Source organism: Haliotis rufescens, unplaced genomic scaffold (assembly GCF_023055435.1).
Source record: "Haliotis rufescens isolate VD_foot unplaced genomic scaffold, xgHalRufe1.0.p SCAF_8, whole genome shotgun sequence".
NCBI classification, from domain to species: domain Eukaryota; kingdom Metazoa; phylum Mollusca; class Gastropoda; order Lepetellida; family Haliotidae; genus Haliotis; species Haliotis rufescens.
This window is the reverse complement of record NW_025964372.1, coordinates 47,555,836-47,571,311: the sequence shown is the minus strand read 5'-3', so window position 1 is coordinate 47,571,311 and position 15,476 is coordinate 47,555,836. Positions and strand designations below refer to the sequence as shown.

The window sequence follows — 15,476 nt, the reverse complement described above, 5'->3', positions numbered from 1 at the left end:
CATATTTAATGTGGCTCGGGTATCAAAAGAGCAATTACTCATGTAAATAGTTATTTAGAAGAAGGTATAAAATCAGCATTGATTACGGAAGGTGCAATTTTCTCTTGGTAATGGATGATTTGAAAAACCGCTAGATTAATCTAACCTCAAGAACTCTTTGAAGATGTCTGCCTCAATGTCGGTGATGGTTACCTCCCCTGTCTCCGCCAGGGGGCCACAGAACATGGCATGGAAGACACAGCTGCAACTCACAAGAACGTAGCGGTGAGCTCGGAACACCTGTTTCTCTGACCCAACACGGAAGGTGACGTCACTTAAGTCTTCCGTGTTGAGCATGTGGAGATTACACTCTGTGACAGTTTTCCCAGCCTGCCAGTTGTCGACTAATCCAGATTTGGGGCTCTCACCTGACATCTTGTAGCTTTGAACAGACAAGACATAAATACATACATATTATAGGTGAGGTGAGGTGAAATTGGGTTTAACGTCGCGTCCAAGAGTATTGCACTTATATAGCGACGTGCATGTACGTGTGTGTGTTTGTGTGGCTGCTTGTACTAGTCCGGACTGATGCCGATTTATAGTGCTAGCTCACAGAGATACCATGCCGCAGTTTAACAATAATACCCCACTCAGACACAGTATACTGACTCTGAGCCGACCAGTCCTTGTTTGAGCCCCTTAATGCAGAGCGCCAGACAGGGTAACAACAAGTACCATCTTTTAACGTCTTTTGGTATGACGCGGTCGGGGATCTTGTAACTTTGAACAGACAAGACATAAATACATACATATTATAGAATATATAGATGATATAGAATAAATAGATAGTAGCCCTCATTAAATCAGTGTAAAGGTTCTATTAATGAGTATTGAAATTCACTTAACAATACATTGTTTTCAATAACGTTTGAATGAGTGAGTATGGTGTTCCGCTGCTTTTAACATTATTTCAGCAATATCACATCAGGGGACACCAGAAATAAGCTTCACACATTGTACCCATCTGAGTAATCGAACCTGATCTTCGGCGTGACTAACGAACGCTTTAACCACTAGGCTACACCACCGCCCCAAATAACATAGGGACATTTCTGGGCCAAAATTGTTGTTTACAAACAGCTCACATTGTTTTCGTAGCATTAGCCTGAGAGAGATGTCTGTTTACACATATTGAGGAATGACTTGTAATAGGTATCTCACAATGAAATGTCATTCGGTTGAACAGTATGAAATTAATTTCTCTTGAAGCCAGATATAAAAGGATGTTATTCAAAGTAGATGGCACTATCGGAAGGGGCATATATAGGAATTGTACAGCCCAGATAACATGTTTATCAAATCTCTAAAATCCACATGCCCAGCTTTCAATAAATGGTTAAAAACCCATATAACTCAACCCTGTCTCCAAAGACTAAAGATACAACTTTACTGTTAGACAAGTGGGGATTCCGGGTAAGAACATAGATTGCCATCAGCTCGTCGTGAGAGGCAACTAACTATAGCTGCAATATAGCCGAGTAATCAAACAAAAACAAAACAAAAATATATTTAAACTGTATTTCCAAATGCATATCTATCACCCACAACTTCATGAACTCGGTAGAAAGGCAAATTGAACTTTTCAGGCCCAATGTCCTGTTTTTATTACCATCGACAAAGGTCCATACAAATAATGTCGTAATAGGCGACTAATGGGATCGGGTGGTCAGATTCGCTGACTTGGTTGCTGCATGTCATCGTATCCCAATTGTGTAAATTGATGCTCATGATATTAATCACTGGATTGTCTGGTCAAGACTCGATCATTTACAGACCGTCTTAACATAGCTGGAATATTGTTGAGTGCGGCCTTAAACAAGAAGCAAACAGACAACCCTAGTTTGTTTGCATATTTTTTTTGTGACTGGCGGTTGTGGCAGTTTGAATGATCTACCAACCTGTAACTACAGTCAAACCTGTTGTGTCCTTATCCGGGGACCAGATAAATAGTTTGTATTATCCGGGATTCGACACATCCGACTGGGCCACACAACCTAAAGCAGACACGTACCATACCGTGCATGTTACATGAAGGTACATATCAAGTCTGTAGTGAGGAACATACACATAATCGTTTTTCACATCCACATTTATGCATATACATGAAAATCAACCTCGACTTAGGTTGCACTTTTAAACATTTGTCAGTTCGACTTATCACAGTTGAACTTATTTTTAACTCTTCGGCCCACAAATTATTTTGAGACAACACAACTATACGACATATCCAGATGAAAATGGAGGTAAGTCCGGCCGAATTTGCCACGACCGGACTGTATGTTCGACTCCACCCTGGATTTGACACATCTGAGTCCGAGAGCTTGACTCAATAACATCAATGTTATATCGGAGTTTCTATCAATAACACTGAAGGAAGGCAGCTGCAAAAGTTGACCAAGATAATCAAAGGGACACAACTCTGTAAAGACTAATACAGACCGATGTTATCGCCGAGGAGTTTGTACACATCGTTAATTACGGCTATCAACATGATTTTAGTCTCAAATAGTGACTTCATTATTGACGTGACAGCCGACAGATGTGCTACAATGTATGTGATAGCCTGCACTACCGATAGTTATATCCATACTAGAATATAACAGGAATAACAGTGTCAACCCCTTGATATATCAGATACATACACTCAGGTCGATAGCACCACTCTCTGTACACCAGACAAGTCACCGTTCAGTGCAGCTGTGTAAACAGTGTACACCTTACCAGGCGACTAACGGGATCGGGTGGTCAACCTCGCTGACTTGGTTGATGCATGTTATTGTATCCCAATTGCGTGGATCGATATTCATTGTGTCAATAGCTGGATTGTCTTGTCCAGATTCGATTAGTTACAGAACGCCGATATATAGCTGGAATATTGCTGAGTGCGGCATTGAACAAGAAACAAACAAACCCCTTAAATGGTCTGGTACAGATGGTTTGAACACGGAGAGCGAGAGAACCCTCTTCACCTGTTGGATATCTGTAATTTTACTTTCGTTTTGACACTTCCGGATGTCATATATGTATATATATTTTATGAGTGCTTCACTTGCTATCATGCGAAAGACAACTCTGTCAATCATGTACACGCCTCACATAGAAACAAGACAATTACTGGACATTGAGAGATTGTTATTGTTTAAAGATGGTGTAGCCAGGTGTGGTAGTCCAGCCATGGGCTGCTAGTCTAGAAGTGGTGGACAAAAAATAGATATTGGAAGTCCATGTGAAGCTGGGGAAATCACAGAGGTTGCAAAGGGTATCAACGTCTTTGAAATAGTGAGTGAGTATGGTTTTATGCGGCTTTTAGCAATATTCCAGCAATATCACGGCGGGGGACACAAGAAGTGGGCTTCACACCTTGAACCCATGTCGGGAATCGAACCCGAGTCTTCGGGTTGACGAGCGAACGCTGTAACCACTAGGCTACCCGACCGCCCCTTCTTTGAAATAGACATTTTTGGAGATTTTGCTTCGAGAATAGACATCTTTTCAGCTTCAGCTGCAAACCCAGATATCATTATTTATTTTGGGCTCGGCATTAAAAGGATAAAACAAGGGCTCTAGAAAAACAGCATTAGTCCGGATTAATACAAGCACGCACGCACGCACGCACGCACGCACACACGTTGCTTTATAAGTGCACTAATCTTGAACGTCGTTATACACTATTTCACCTCCAAAGAAACACAAATATAATTTTGTTGTCAAACAGAAATGAGAGGATTAAAAGTAGAATGTGTCTTACACTTCAAAAACAACTTTTCGTGTAAAACATTGCTCTGGGTCAAATTTCACACGCCCCAGCTTGCATGCAAAAACCTTTATGAACTTATGCATATGAATCGGAACATGCTCGGACTGTTAATGTCAAAACAAGGTAATTTGGACAAGAAGTTCAACCTAAGCTTCAGTATATCAATGATCTGATATCCTTCAATAACCATCAAATAGCCAATTCCCTGTCACTGATTTACCAACCTGAACTAGAAACAAACGAGACCCGTGAGACCGCCACATCTGTTTTATATTTAGATCTTTGCATAAAGATTCAGAGTGCCTCAGTGAAGCCTTGAAAACATTTTATTGTAGACACGTACAGGACATTTCCAAACTTGAGTTACAAAAATGATGCCCAGTGCACTATTACCACCAAATCTGTCCACTTCCTTTATGCAGTTTCGTACATAGCGTTCCCCAGGACGCTTGTAAACACGATGTCTACCATCCGCGCGGTGTAACATAAAATGTGACTCATCACAAAACCAAGCTTGTCTCAATCGCAGCCGACGGTACATGTCCGTCAAAATGACTTGAGTTACAAAAATGATGCCCAGTGCACTATTACCACCAAATCTGTCCACTTCCTGTATGCAGTTTCGTACATAGCATTCCCCGCGACGCTTGTAAACACGATGTCTACCATTCGCGCGGTGTAACATAAAATGTGACTCATCACAAAACCAAGCTTGTCTCAATCGCAGCCGACGGTGCATGTCCGTCAAAATGACACCTCAAATTGGTCGTCTACTGCGAATACCTTCAATGCGTAAACGCATATCTACGAATCTGCCCTGTGCAGTATTTAAGTAGAAACCCCTAAACTGGTCACTATTCTTTGGGGGGCGGTGGGGTAGCCTAGTGGCTCATAACTCTGAAGGCCCGGGTTCGATTCCCCACATGGGAACAATGTTTGAACCCCATTTATGGTGTACCCCCTCCGTGATATTGCTGGAATATTGCTAATAGCGACGTGAAACCATACTGACTCACTCACTCCCTTTACTCTGCAACAGAAGTATCGATATACTTCATGTTCTGGTCTTTCTTCTTGACCAACATGGATTATTGGAATGATGAAAGTTACCACATGTGCTTCAGGTTGTACAAACAATGATGTAAGAGAAATGTCAATTGGTTTACTTGAATTACTCCCTGCACTTGTAACGTAGTGTACATAACGACTGAGCTTAATCTATATATTTTATTATAAATAAGGCGGAATGTAACGCCATGAAATATATTTTATATGATCTTTGTCAGTAAGTCATTGAAATTGCCGAGAAGCACTTTGTCCAGTTCCGTGGTGAAATGTTGTGTAATCATGAGTTTAACACATTTGTCAAGAATAATTGAAGAGGAAGGGTAGATTCGAAATAGAGCGACAGTCAGCTTACTCACTGCTGCTCTCACCTGCCTTCTCAATGAGAGGTTTTAGAACAACTGTCTTGAAGCATGTAGGAACAGTACCAGTTGACAGGCTTTGGCTCTGATGACATTGGCAATCGCTGGGACCAAAAGGTCTAAATTATCAAAAGTGAACTCTGTATGGATCAGAACCCGTCACAATAAAAAAATTGAGTCCAAAACCACTTGACGAATTTCTTTTGAATTGAAAATCACTCAAGGAGCTTGAAATGGAGTGAGATGTATCGGGTAACACCGGCTTATGGGTTGCCATATTGACACTTCATCAAGATCTTGTTGACATTGCCCGACTTGGGTTTTCTTCTTACCAATCAGAGAGTACAAGAATATAGGGAGCATCTAGTTTTCCATAACGCTGCTTGATCTTTGAGCAACCCAACTTATTCTTTGAGTTTCCAATTTCTTGTGCTTTTGCATTTCTGGAATGGTTACAAATCTGTCTATGCACTTCCAGCTAAGATTTTCGAATGCCTTTCAGTGGTAAGCCATTCAGTGTTTGCCTTTTGCACCTTCTCTGAAATCCTGTTTCCTTCATTTGAAATATGACAATGGAACTTGTTTTCTCCAAGAGGTGTGCAACTGTATTCAAGGGACTGTGTGCCCAATCAGGTGGCGTTGTGGAGGGCATATAAAAGGAAGGTGAATTTGAATTCTTCTCTCTCGCTTTATGAGTAAGCACGGCAAGTTGGTGTTGCAATGGATACAGATGCTACAATCGACGTCATTTTGAATAAGCTCGATTGACATAAAGAGCAATTTGAATCGTCACACAATTCTGAAATTGGTGCTTCGAGAAAAGAGTTCATTCAAACTTCTTTGGATATTAAGAAATTAAAACCTGATAAGGGCTATGTTTGTTTCCGCGAGGGGAACACAATTCCATTTCATTTCCATGAAGAGATGATTGATGGTTGAGTCCTGGAACAGAGCGATCAATTGGAAGTTTGGTGACGTCAAAATTGGATTTTTACGAAACAAGTTAATCTGAAGGCATCTGGGAAACAGTACAAAATTACGTTTCTAACAATTTAGCTGATGCTTCAGAGGATGATAACGTATTGCCAGTGCAAGCTGCACCAGAAGTGTACTCATCATGCCCTCTACACGACTAGTAGGTCATCTTGCGGATCAGCGACGGTTACGAGATCCGTGCAGTTTGCTGTTTTAACCCTGCTCCTGTGCAGCATACATGTTATCACAGGTCAGGGTTTTCGTGGAAAATGGCAAAGGTCAGGAACATGTTTTGCGTTTGGCAAATTCTCACATTTTAGATGGACATGTCCATGTGTCAACTACACAGCCCCTCAGAGAATCTCAGTGAGTAGAATTGGGGCCTCAAGTCAAGCCGGCCAATAGTCGATCTCAAGATCTGTCAGTTGAGTATAGTAACGCTATTGATGGTACAATCAATGTCACTATGCTTACTGATGACTACTATGAGTACCAGCAATGTAGATTGGAAATAATTGTAAAAAGCCGTCTCAAAAGTTACTTACAATTTAGGCTGCAGATAGGTGCACCTGACTTCAAACAGCGTGTTGGATTTGATAGCTAATGGCTGGAAAATGTCTTAGTCATTCTAGATCAAACAAATATGTTTACAAAAGCAGTGTGAAAACAGCGTTGTGTTGTAGCAATCATGGTGATTGGTTGAAAATTTTGATATTCATCTTGAATAGCATTACATACATATCTACTCATCCAATATGGACTATTGTTTAGCCAAACTTGGGATAGTTACTTTCTTGGAAGACCGTATTTTGGCTGGAGCTTCAAAAGATGAGACATGTTCACCAGGTTATGTTATTTTCTGGTTTTGTTCCAATGGAAGAAAAGTCACTATTGACTTCGTCACAGCTATTGAAGTGGCTAGTGGACACAACCCCCATGACAGTTACTGTACCTACAAGAAAGGTGGATAAGGTTGAAGAAGCCACCCATGAACTGTTTTGATTCAAAATGTAGGCACATACCTGTAAGTTACTAAGTATGTGGTTTCTGTTGTTGGTCAGTAAATTTCCATGAAATTAGTGCTGGGGTCTAAAATACAACAAATAATAAGAGTGAGTGAGTTGGGTTTAACACTGCTTTTTAACAGTATTGCAGTTATATCACGGCGTGTCAGCTTAATGTGGGAGGAAAGCCCAAAGTGATGCAGGTCTCAGACGTTTACCACTTTGGTGAAACCCACGAGCACGGGTATGGTGCTGACAAACCTAGAAACATAATCAGGGCGAACCGGGATTCGAACCCACAATCATAGGTTTCTGGCGTGCCCAAGGGACGCAACTCTGCACAGCGAATCGCGGCGTCTCAGACGACTGGGCCACCCGTGTCCACTCTACTAATTATAAGATCCTTAAGTATGGACATTAGTATGTCAGTAACATGGTACAGGGAGGTCCTGTTGTCAGATATGAGTTCTGGTCAGACAATGCAAAGCAGTATACTTATAGATCATTTGTTCAGACAGCATGTACCAAGAAAGTAGTTAATTCCAATGCCAGTGACAGTGGCTATGCAGGTTATTGTGTAGACGTTGACTGTGTCGCTTCTCATTGACAGTAATAAAGTAGTAGATAGCTCGAGTTCGACTCGGAGAGAGCTGAATGTGGTACATATGGTACTACATTGTCTTGCTGCAACCCAGGATCACCAACGGGTGAAATGGCTTACAGACAATCAATATGCCGTGTTATTTATGGGACAAGGTCGCATGAAACATCACTTACAATCAGTTATTTGATTTAGCTTACAACGCAATGTGGAGCTTCATTTCCAGTGGATTTCTCGATATTAGAATCAGGTAGCAGATTATCTTAGCCGATGAATAGATCAGAATAATTGTGATATGGTACTACATTTTCTTGCTGCAACCCAGGATCACCAACGGGTGAAATGGCTTACAGACAATCAAAATGCCGTTTTTATTTATAGGACAAGGTCGCATGAAACATCACTTACACTCAGTTATTTGATTATGCTTACAACACAATGTGGAGCTTCATATGTGTGTCGCACAGCGTGTTCCACTGTTAAATATGTTTGTCACAGAATATGCTCTAGAAGAACAGAACCCTCAAAGCAAAAAAAATTATATTATTTATTATTATATAAGAGAAAACAAAAACTATTTACATAATTCCTACGAACTTCTTACCAATTATCTGACAATATTACTACTAATACTAATACCATAATACTAAACTAATACTAATACTGGCTAACACTAATATTAACCTGATATATATACACACGCAATACAATCAAAAAGGTTCAGGTATAAAAGATATCACATGTCACATTAAAATATCATCATCAAAAGCAAAACAAATGTCTACACAGACATGTATAAGGGAATTGTCCAACGACAAAATATAATTCTGGCCTTTCATGACACAGTATGAATGTTGATGACAAGAGATAGTCATTTGTAAATTGTCTTCCACGACAAACAATGAGCACGTTAGAGTGACCTTAGTCAATGTATTGTCTCTGATGACAATAGTTCATATTAAACGATGTGGAGATACAGCATCAGTGAATACTGCATTAACTCACTGCACTCTGATACAACACCTAGGAGTCACGTCTATACTGGACGCATTAACGTCTTGGTAGCTCATGTCTGTCTTCCATCAGACGGTCTCCCGCAACATGTCTTGGTGTGTATCATCTTGTTCCCAGGGTAGGACTAAAGGTCACGCCTGCATGACATTTACACTGAAAGGACGGTACCCAAGTCGCTGGGTGTCATGTCCAACAATACTACTCACAATATTCAGAACATGTCTAAATATTCGGTATATATATATGTGGGTATATATACTCCATTACTACCACAAAAATACAACAACTCTTTGTTACCATTTTACTCTATATTTACATTTACAATATGCACTATACTAAAAAACAAAGTTTAATAATTTACTATCCATGGAACATATTAATAAACTAAACAATTTTATTATACATGAATATGATTAACTATGAACTACTTACGCCCGATCTTGGCCCAACGTGTAATGGTGGTCCGGCGTTCTCACCCTCGAGTGCACGACCCATATTGATTTGAGGGGGGTACTCTTTATATACCCTTGCATTGACAAGGACTTTCTGCCTCACAATCGCACAACACAGGCTTAGACAGTGTACAATGTATCCGCTTGCTCTCACCTTTTATTCTCGCGTTCAAACCTAAATATACCTTTCACACTTGGCCCCATGCACACACGAGCATACGACTTATGATTCCGTGTAACGGTTTATTATTGGAGAACATTTGGCCTCTAAGGCTTGTTTTGTTACAGTCGGCGCATGTTTATCCAAGAGTTGTATCAAGGTATTTTCATACAACGACATAGAGCATCCACATTTCTTGGTGAATTACACAGTATCAATGTTTTTGATGTCTTGGCATAAATGATTTGTTTGTTTTGAGATCGAGAATGCCATTTTCAAGATATGGTGATCATTGTCTTCTACAACATTACTGTCTCTCGTCAATGCACATTTAAAAATGTCCAGACTTTTGTGTGGATTCATTCACGTGTTGGATTAACCCCTCTGGGTCAATGAATTTTATCAATTTCTTCACCTCTTTCCAATCGTATCATAATGTTCATTGAAATCACCAACGGTTGTATTTTTCCCCTGGGGGAGTTTGTCGGGGAGAACCGTTAGTTCATTGTAAAACTGGGTAAAAAAGTCTTCCTTTTCGATGCCAGACGTCTGTACAGACCTTAAGGACAAGTTTGAGACAGATATGATTAAATTCATCATTTAACAAAACTCTTGTGTTACAGAGATTAGATCCTGTAAGTCATTGTTATGCCACCACCATTTCCATAAGTCCGTGGTATGTGCTTCAGGGAGTTTAACTTTATGTGCTGTTATTTAGGCTTTCATCTTTCATGAACAAAATATCGAGAGCATTATGAGTGATACAGTCTGCAATATCCAGGGCCTTGTTTCTTGAAGAGTGAGAATTTCACAGAAAAGTTTTAGACGATTTCAGAAGGTTTGAATCCCAATGTTGTGCTCTCACTTTCATCAGTGTGTCAAAGCTCAGCCTGAAATCTTCGTTATTCATAACCAATAAACTGCCGATGGTGTAGGGTGGCCAGTCGTGACTGTCCGGCTTTGTATTAGTGGCCAACCACACAATAGCTTCTCTGTTTTGGATTTGTTGGCTATCAGTACCCACTAAACCACAAAAGTCACAACAACGTCGTGGGAGTCGAAAACTGTGTTATCTATCAGATGACATGTGAGGAGCTACGCACACACGTCAGAGCAGTTGCGTATCAGTTGTAGGTCATTATGTCATTGATATTTGTAGAATCAGGATCCGCTGATCGTGTGAGAAAATTAAATAGTGCTGATACCAGGTGTTAGTGAAATAGAGCGTATCCTGCCCCACTGGTGGAACATGTCACATGCTGAGTCGTCAAGAAATAGGGACCTGCATATTGATGTATCATTGATACTTCTCTAGATATTTTATTTGTCAAAATGGCTGAAATGACGTCACAAACCCCCTCTCTGAAGCACATACCACTTGCTAATAGGAGTGGTGACGGTATAACCATGATGGGGGCATGTCAAGCGTTCACCTGAACAAACTAGGGAACATATAGTGCAAACTAGCCTTTCGGAAATCATGTTGGTCACTGACGCGTCGAATTTGGAAATTTCCTCCACATGATTTTTCTACCATAAAAGTTTTACTAAGGCCTTGAATGCCTTATTAGCCTTGGTCAACACGCCTCGTAGGCTCCACCATCGTGTTCACCGTGTTTGAACTGCGTCACCGTTCACCCAATGTTAAAGTGCCACCTCGTGTTGTCATCGAAATAAGTATGAAATACTCATATCGCCCACAAACATGACATGTCTGCAAGTCAAGAAATACTGTACGGTTTTCAAGATCTGCTCCGGAAAGGACCACTACCACCATTTGTAGTCTAAGTCAAAGTCGTTCCTATGGAAACTCGAAAATATTTTTTAAAATTCCAAACTATCGAAAGGCACCAGTTCACCACTAGACTTATCAATGTGCCAAGTTTGGTTCAGATATCTCTCATGTTTTTTTTGGTTCTGCTCCGGAAACGAAACGTGACGGGCGGACCCATTTCAATATAATAGTGTTCAGAGTGTCATAAAACACAAGTATTGAGGATGTTTGCTTGAAACAACATAGAATACAATTACTTACTGTACACAAGAAGCCATACGATGTTCTTCATTATCTGTTTCCAATGTTGCATGCATCACCTTACTGTCACGGGTCATGCATGCCTGTATCATCATTTCCCAACATGCCCCACACTCCGACTCTTTGTACACCACAACTACAAGCGACATTACCCTATTTCCATAATCATAAGAAGTCTCTGCTACTAGCAGAGCCCATTGTACGATTCCGACTATATCATAAACATGCGTTTATGAATTACTATACCAGTGAAAAATACACTCAATATTGTTCAAATATTTCTGATATAAATATTTACTAAATATAAATGGAATTGATATACTCTTAAAGTTAATTACCTATAGTATATCTACAAGCAATATGATCTTGTAGACGTTGACGTGTCAGACTGAACACTGATACCTACATATCAGGCTACAGTGACGTAAGATGGACGTATCCCATCGTAAACCCATCGAGCTCGATGACTTATATTATCCATAGACCGCAGTACACAGGTGTACAGGTTATAATTTTGTAATGATACAGCATTATTACCTAGTGACGGACCCGTGAAGATTCCGGGGTAGAATAGATCTTCAGCAACCCATGCTTGCCGTAAAAGGTGACTACGCTAGTCGTAAGAGGCGGCCAACGGGATCGGGTGGTCAGGTTCGCTGACTTGGTTGCTGCATGTCATCGATCCCAATTGCGTGGATCGATGCTAATGATATAAATCACTGGATTGTCTGGTCAAGACTCGATTATTTACAGACCGTCATATAGCTGGACTATTGCTGAGTGCGGCGTTAAACAACCAACCAACCAACCTAGTGACGTATCGTCTGTCAAAATGTAGATCAAGACAATGCTGAATTCACTGACTAAGGACTATAAATCGGCATCAGTCCGGACTAGAACAAGCAACCACACAAACACACACACGTATATGCACGTCGCTATATAAGTGCAATAATCTTGGATGCGACGTTAAACCCGATTTCACCTCACCTCACCGTTATGCAATGTAGACACCAAAGGCTGCAGCCAGGTCCATGTTACCCACGGTACATGAAACACATAGTAATAAGATTTTACCTGAGAACGAGAGCTTGGAAAATGGCGAGCGCGAAATGGGGTGTGTTCGATGTCACCTGTAATTCTAGTTAAACAACTTCCGTATTCACTATCCGCTAATGCGAGTATCATGTGATGATAACGAGGGACAACTCTTGTCATGCTCTATCTCCCGATACGGCTGTAGGGTCACGAAGCCTTTGAGTTACAGTATTCGTTGTCCTTGCCCGTGCCAAATATCTGGGTTCGATCCCCATGGGTCCAATGTGTCACATCCTTTCTTTGTACACTTTGTACTCTCGGCTTATTATATTTTCTGTTCTGTTTTTGTTTTGTTTTATGTTTAGGCTTTAGTAGTGCAATATGGAGGATGGCGCTCTGTGTATGCGAACAGCGGTATACACTTGTAATATATTATAAACAGGTATCGGGTTGTTAAACGGTTTTAGACTATAAACCCAATTCGAAGTTAAAGATGATGGATGACGGGATAGGAGAAGTCAATTTTCAAAATTCATCCTCCCACTTAATGTCAATGCTTCCTCTACGCAACACACTGTCCTTCACATTAATATTAGCCCCTTATGAGTTCATTGCCAAGATAAGGCTACAACCACCGACTCACTCACCCACTGTTACCAAGGTTTCTACAGACACTTCCCAGTTGCCAGAAAGTCAAGCACCATTTAAATATAATGGATGTTAAAATGACCACCCGATCCATATTGAATCTGTCCTGGTGACAGCACGGGTCACTGTTGGCTTATAGTGTCGACGCCATTTACACATTACATTTATTGTTACCATTCAATCCCTAGTCTACAGCTGCTTGATGAATCATGTAAATTACAAACCTTGCACCAGATCGTGTAGCTAAGCAACACAGACTTGTTCTCCATGTACTTTACATAACATGCACCAGACCATGTAGCTAAGCAACACAGACTAGTTCTCCATGTACTTTACATAACATGCACCAGATCGTGTACCTAGGCAACACAGACTAGTTCTCCATGTACTTTACATAACATGAACCAGATCGTGTAGATAGGCAACACAGACAAGATGATCCTTGCACTTTACATAATATGCACCGGATCGTGTGGCTAGGCAACACAGGCTAGATGATCCATGCGCATTACATAACATGAACCAGATTGTGTAGCTGTGCAACACAGACTAGATGATCAATGTACTTTACATAACATGCACAAGATCCTGTAGCTAGGCAAAAGAGACTAGATGATCAATGCACTTTACATAACATGCACCGGATCGAGTAGCTAGGCAAAACAGAATAGATGATGTATGCACTTTTCATAACATGAACCAGATCGTGTAGCGAGGCAACACAGACTAGATCCTACATGCACTTTTCAATTACCGTTATATGTACCAGACCTTCTAGCTAGACAGCAAATCCTACGATCCGTGTACTTTAAATATCTGGTAAATATCTGTGTAGCAAGGCAAAACAGACTAGATGATCCATGCACTTTACATAACATGGACCAGACCGTGTAGCTAGGCAACACAGACTAGATGATCTATGCACTTTTCATAACATGCACCAGATCGTGCAGGTAAGCAACACAGACTAGATGATCTATGCACTTTTCATAACATGCACCAGATCGTGCAGGTAGGCAACACAGACTAGATTATCCATGCACTTTACATTTACCGTTATATGTACCAGACCTTCAAGCTGGGGCAGCAAATCCTACTATCCATGTACTTTAAATATGCTACCAGATCGCGTAGCTAGGCAATGATGGCTAGATAATAGACGGACTTTGCACAAGATGCAGCAGATCGTGTAGCTGGGCAACACATTAAGGCATCAGATGAACATATTTTGGTTGCAATATGCGCTTTATTGAACTGAGCCAATATCTGAGAAACAAAACAACAAAGATATAATAACAAACTCATATAAATTCTGTAAAAGTGATGACCGACTTCTGTATTACAGTCGTAGCAATGTCTCGTAGCAGACTTTGACACCGATATGAAGAAAGTGATATGGTAATGATACAGAGACCACATACATGCATACACAGTAAACTACGGTTATAACGAACACGCTTATAACGAACTGGGGGAAATATAAAAAACTGGGTTATAGGTCCCTGACATTTTCTGTATATATGCTATATATATGCTTATAACGAATTACGGTTATAACGAACTTGAATTTGTGGTCTCTTTGAGTTCGCTATAACCTTAGTTTACTGTATAGGCAACATTAACGAGATTATAATAAACAAGTACACATTCGTCTTGAATAGCAACAGAGGGCTGATTAAAAGGATGATTGATCATTGGGTATAAATAACTTTTTTGCAACTCATGTCTAACATAAGGAATATATACGTTGCTTATCGGATTGACTGTAGTTGTTTAACTGAGCACACTGGCAATAGATTTAACACTACGACTTTCAACAAACTAGTCCGAGTGTTTGTTGTTGAAGAGAATAGAAATAATCTATCACTTTTTTTTGGTTAACGCCGTACTTAGCGGTATTACAGCTATATGACGGCGGTCTGTAAATAATCTGGACCAGACAATCCAGTGATTGATATAATGAGCATCACTCCATAATTGTGTTACATTGACATGACCTTCCGAAACCGTTAGTCGCCTCTTACGACAAGCATGTGTTGCTGAAGACCTATTCTACCCTGGATCTTCACGGGTCCACTGAATACAAAACCACATCTTAGATACAGCATAGTTCAGCCGCAATGTCCTGATCAATATCAAGGGGAAGTATGATTAACAACACACACAACAAAGCACACGTGCATTTATGTTTTCACGTGCCCTACAAACGGCGAGTAACTAAAACGACCTTCACCCTTCATTACGTCACTACAGACTTGCCCTACAGCTTCAGGCATTAATCCAACCACGCACATTACATTATGCTGTTGACGTCAGTATGTAA

General features: G+C 40.5%; 2 protein-coding genes across 4 annotated transcripts in view; both read right to left on the bottom strand.

Annotated features, from left to right (window-relative positions):
- The window catches only part of LOC124152768 (BTB/POZ domain-containing protein 6-like), a 76,700-nt gene that overhangs the window by 2,242 nt on the left and 58,982 nt on the right, over positions 1–15,476 (bottom strand). Inside the window, exon 1 of one of the 3 annotated variants that reach the window (XM_048389075.1) lies at positions 146–504. The exons of the other annotated variants lie outside the window; for them this stretch is intronic. Coding sequence (XP_048245032.1) covers positions 146–414 — 269 coding nt within the window. The 5' untranslated portion in view covers positions 415–504. Of the gene's footprint in view, positions 1–145; positions 505–15,476 lie in introns of those variants that run through there. 3 annotated transcript variants of the gene reach the window in all.
- The window catches only part of LOC125376847 (BTB/POZ domain-containing protein 6-like), an 89,357-nt gene that overhangs the window by 31,852 nt on the left and 42,029 nt on the right, over positions 1–15,476 (bottom strand). The window lies entirely within an intron of this gene.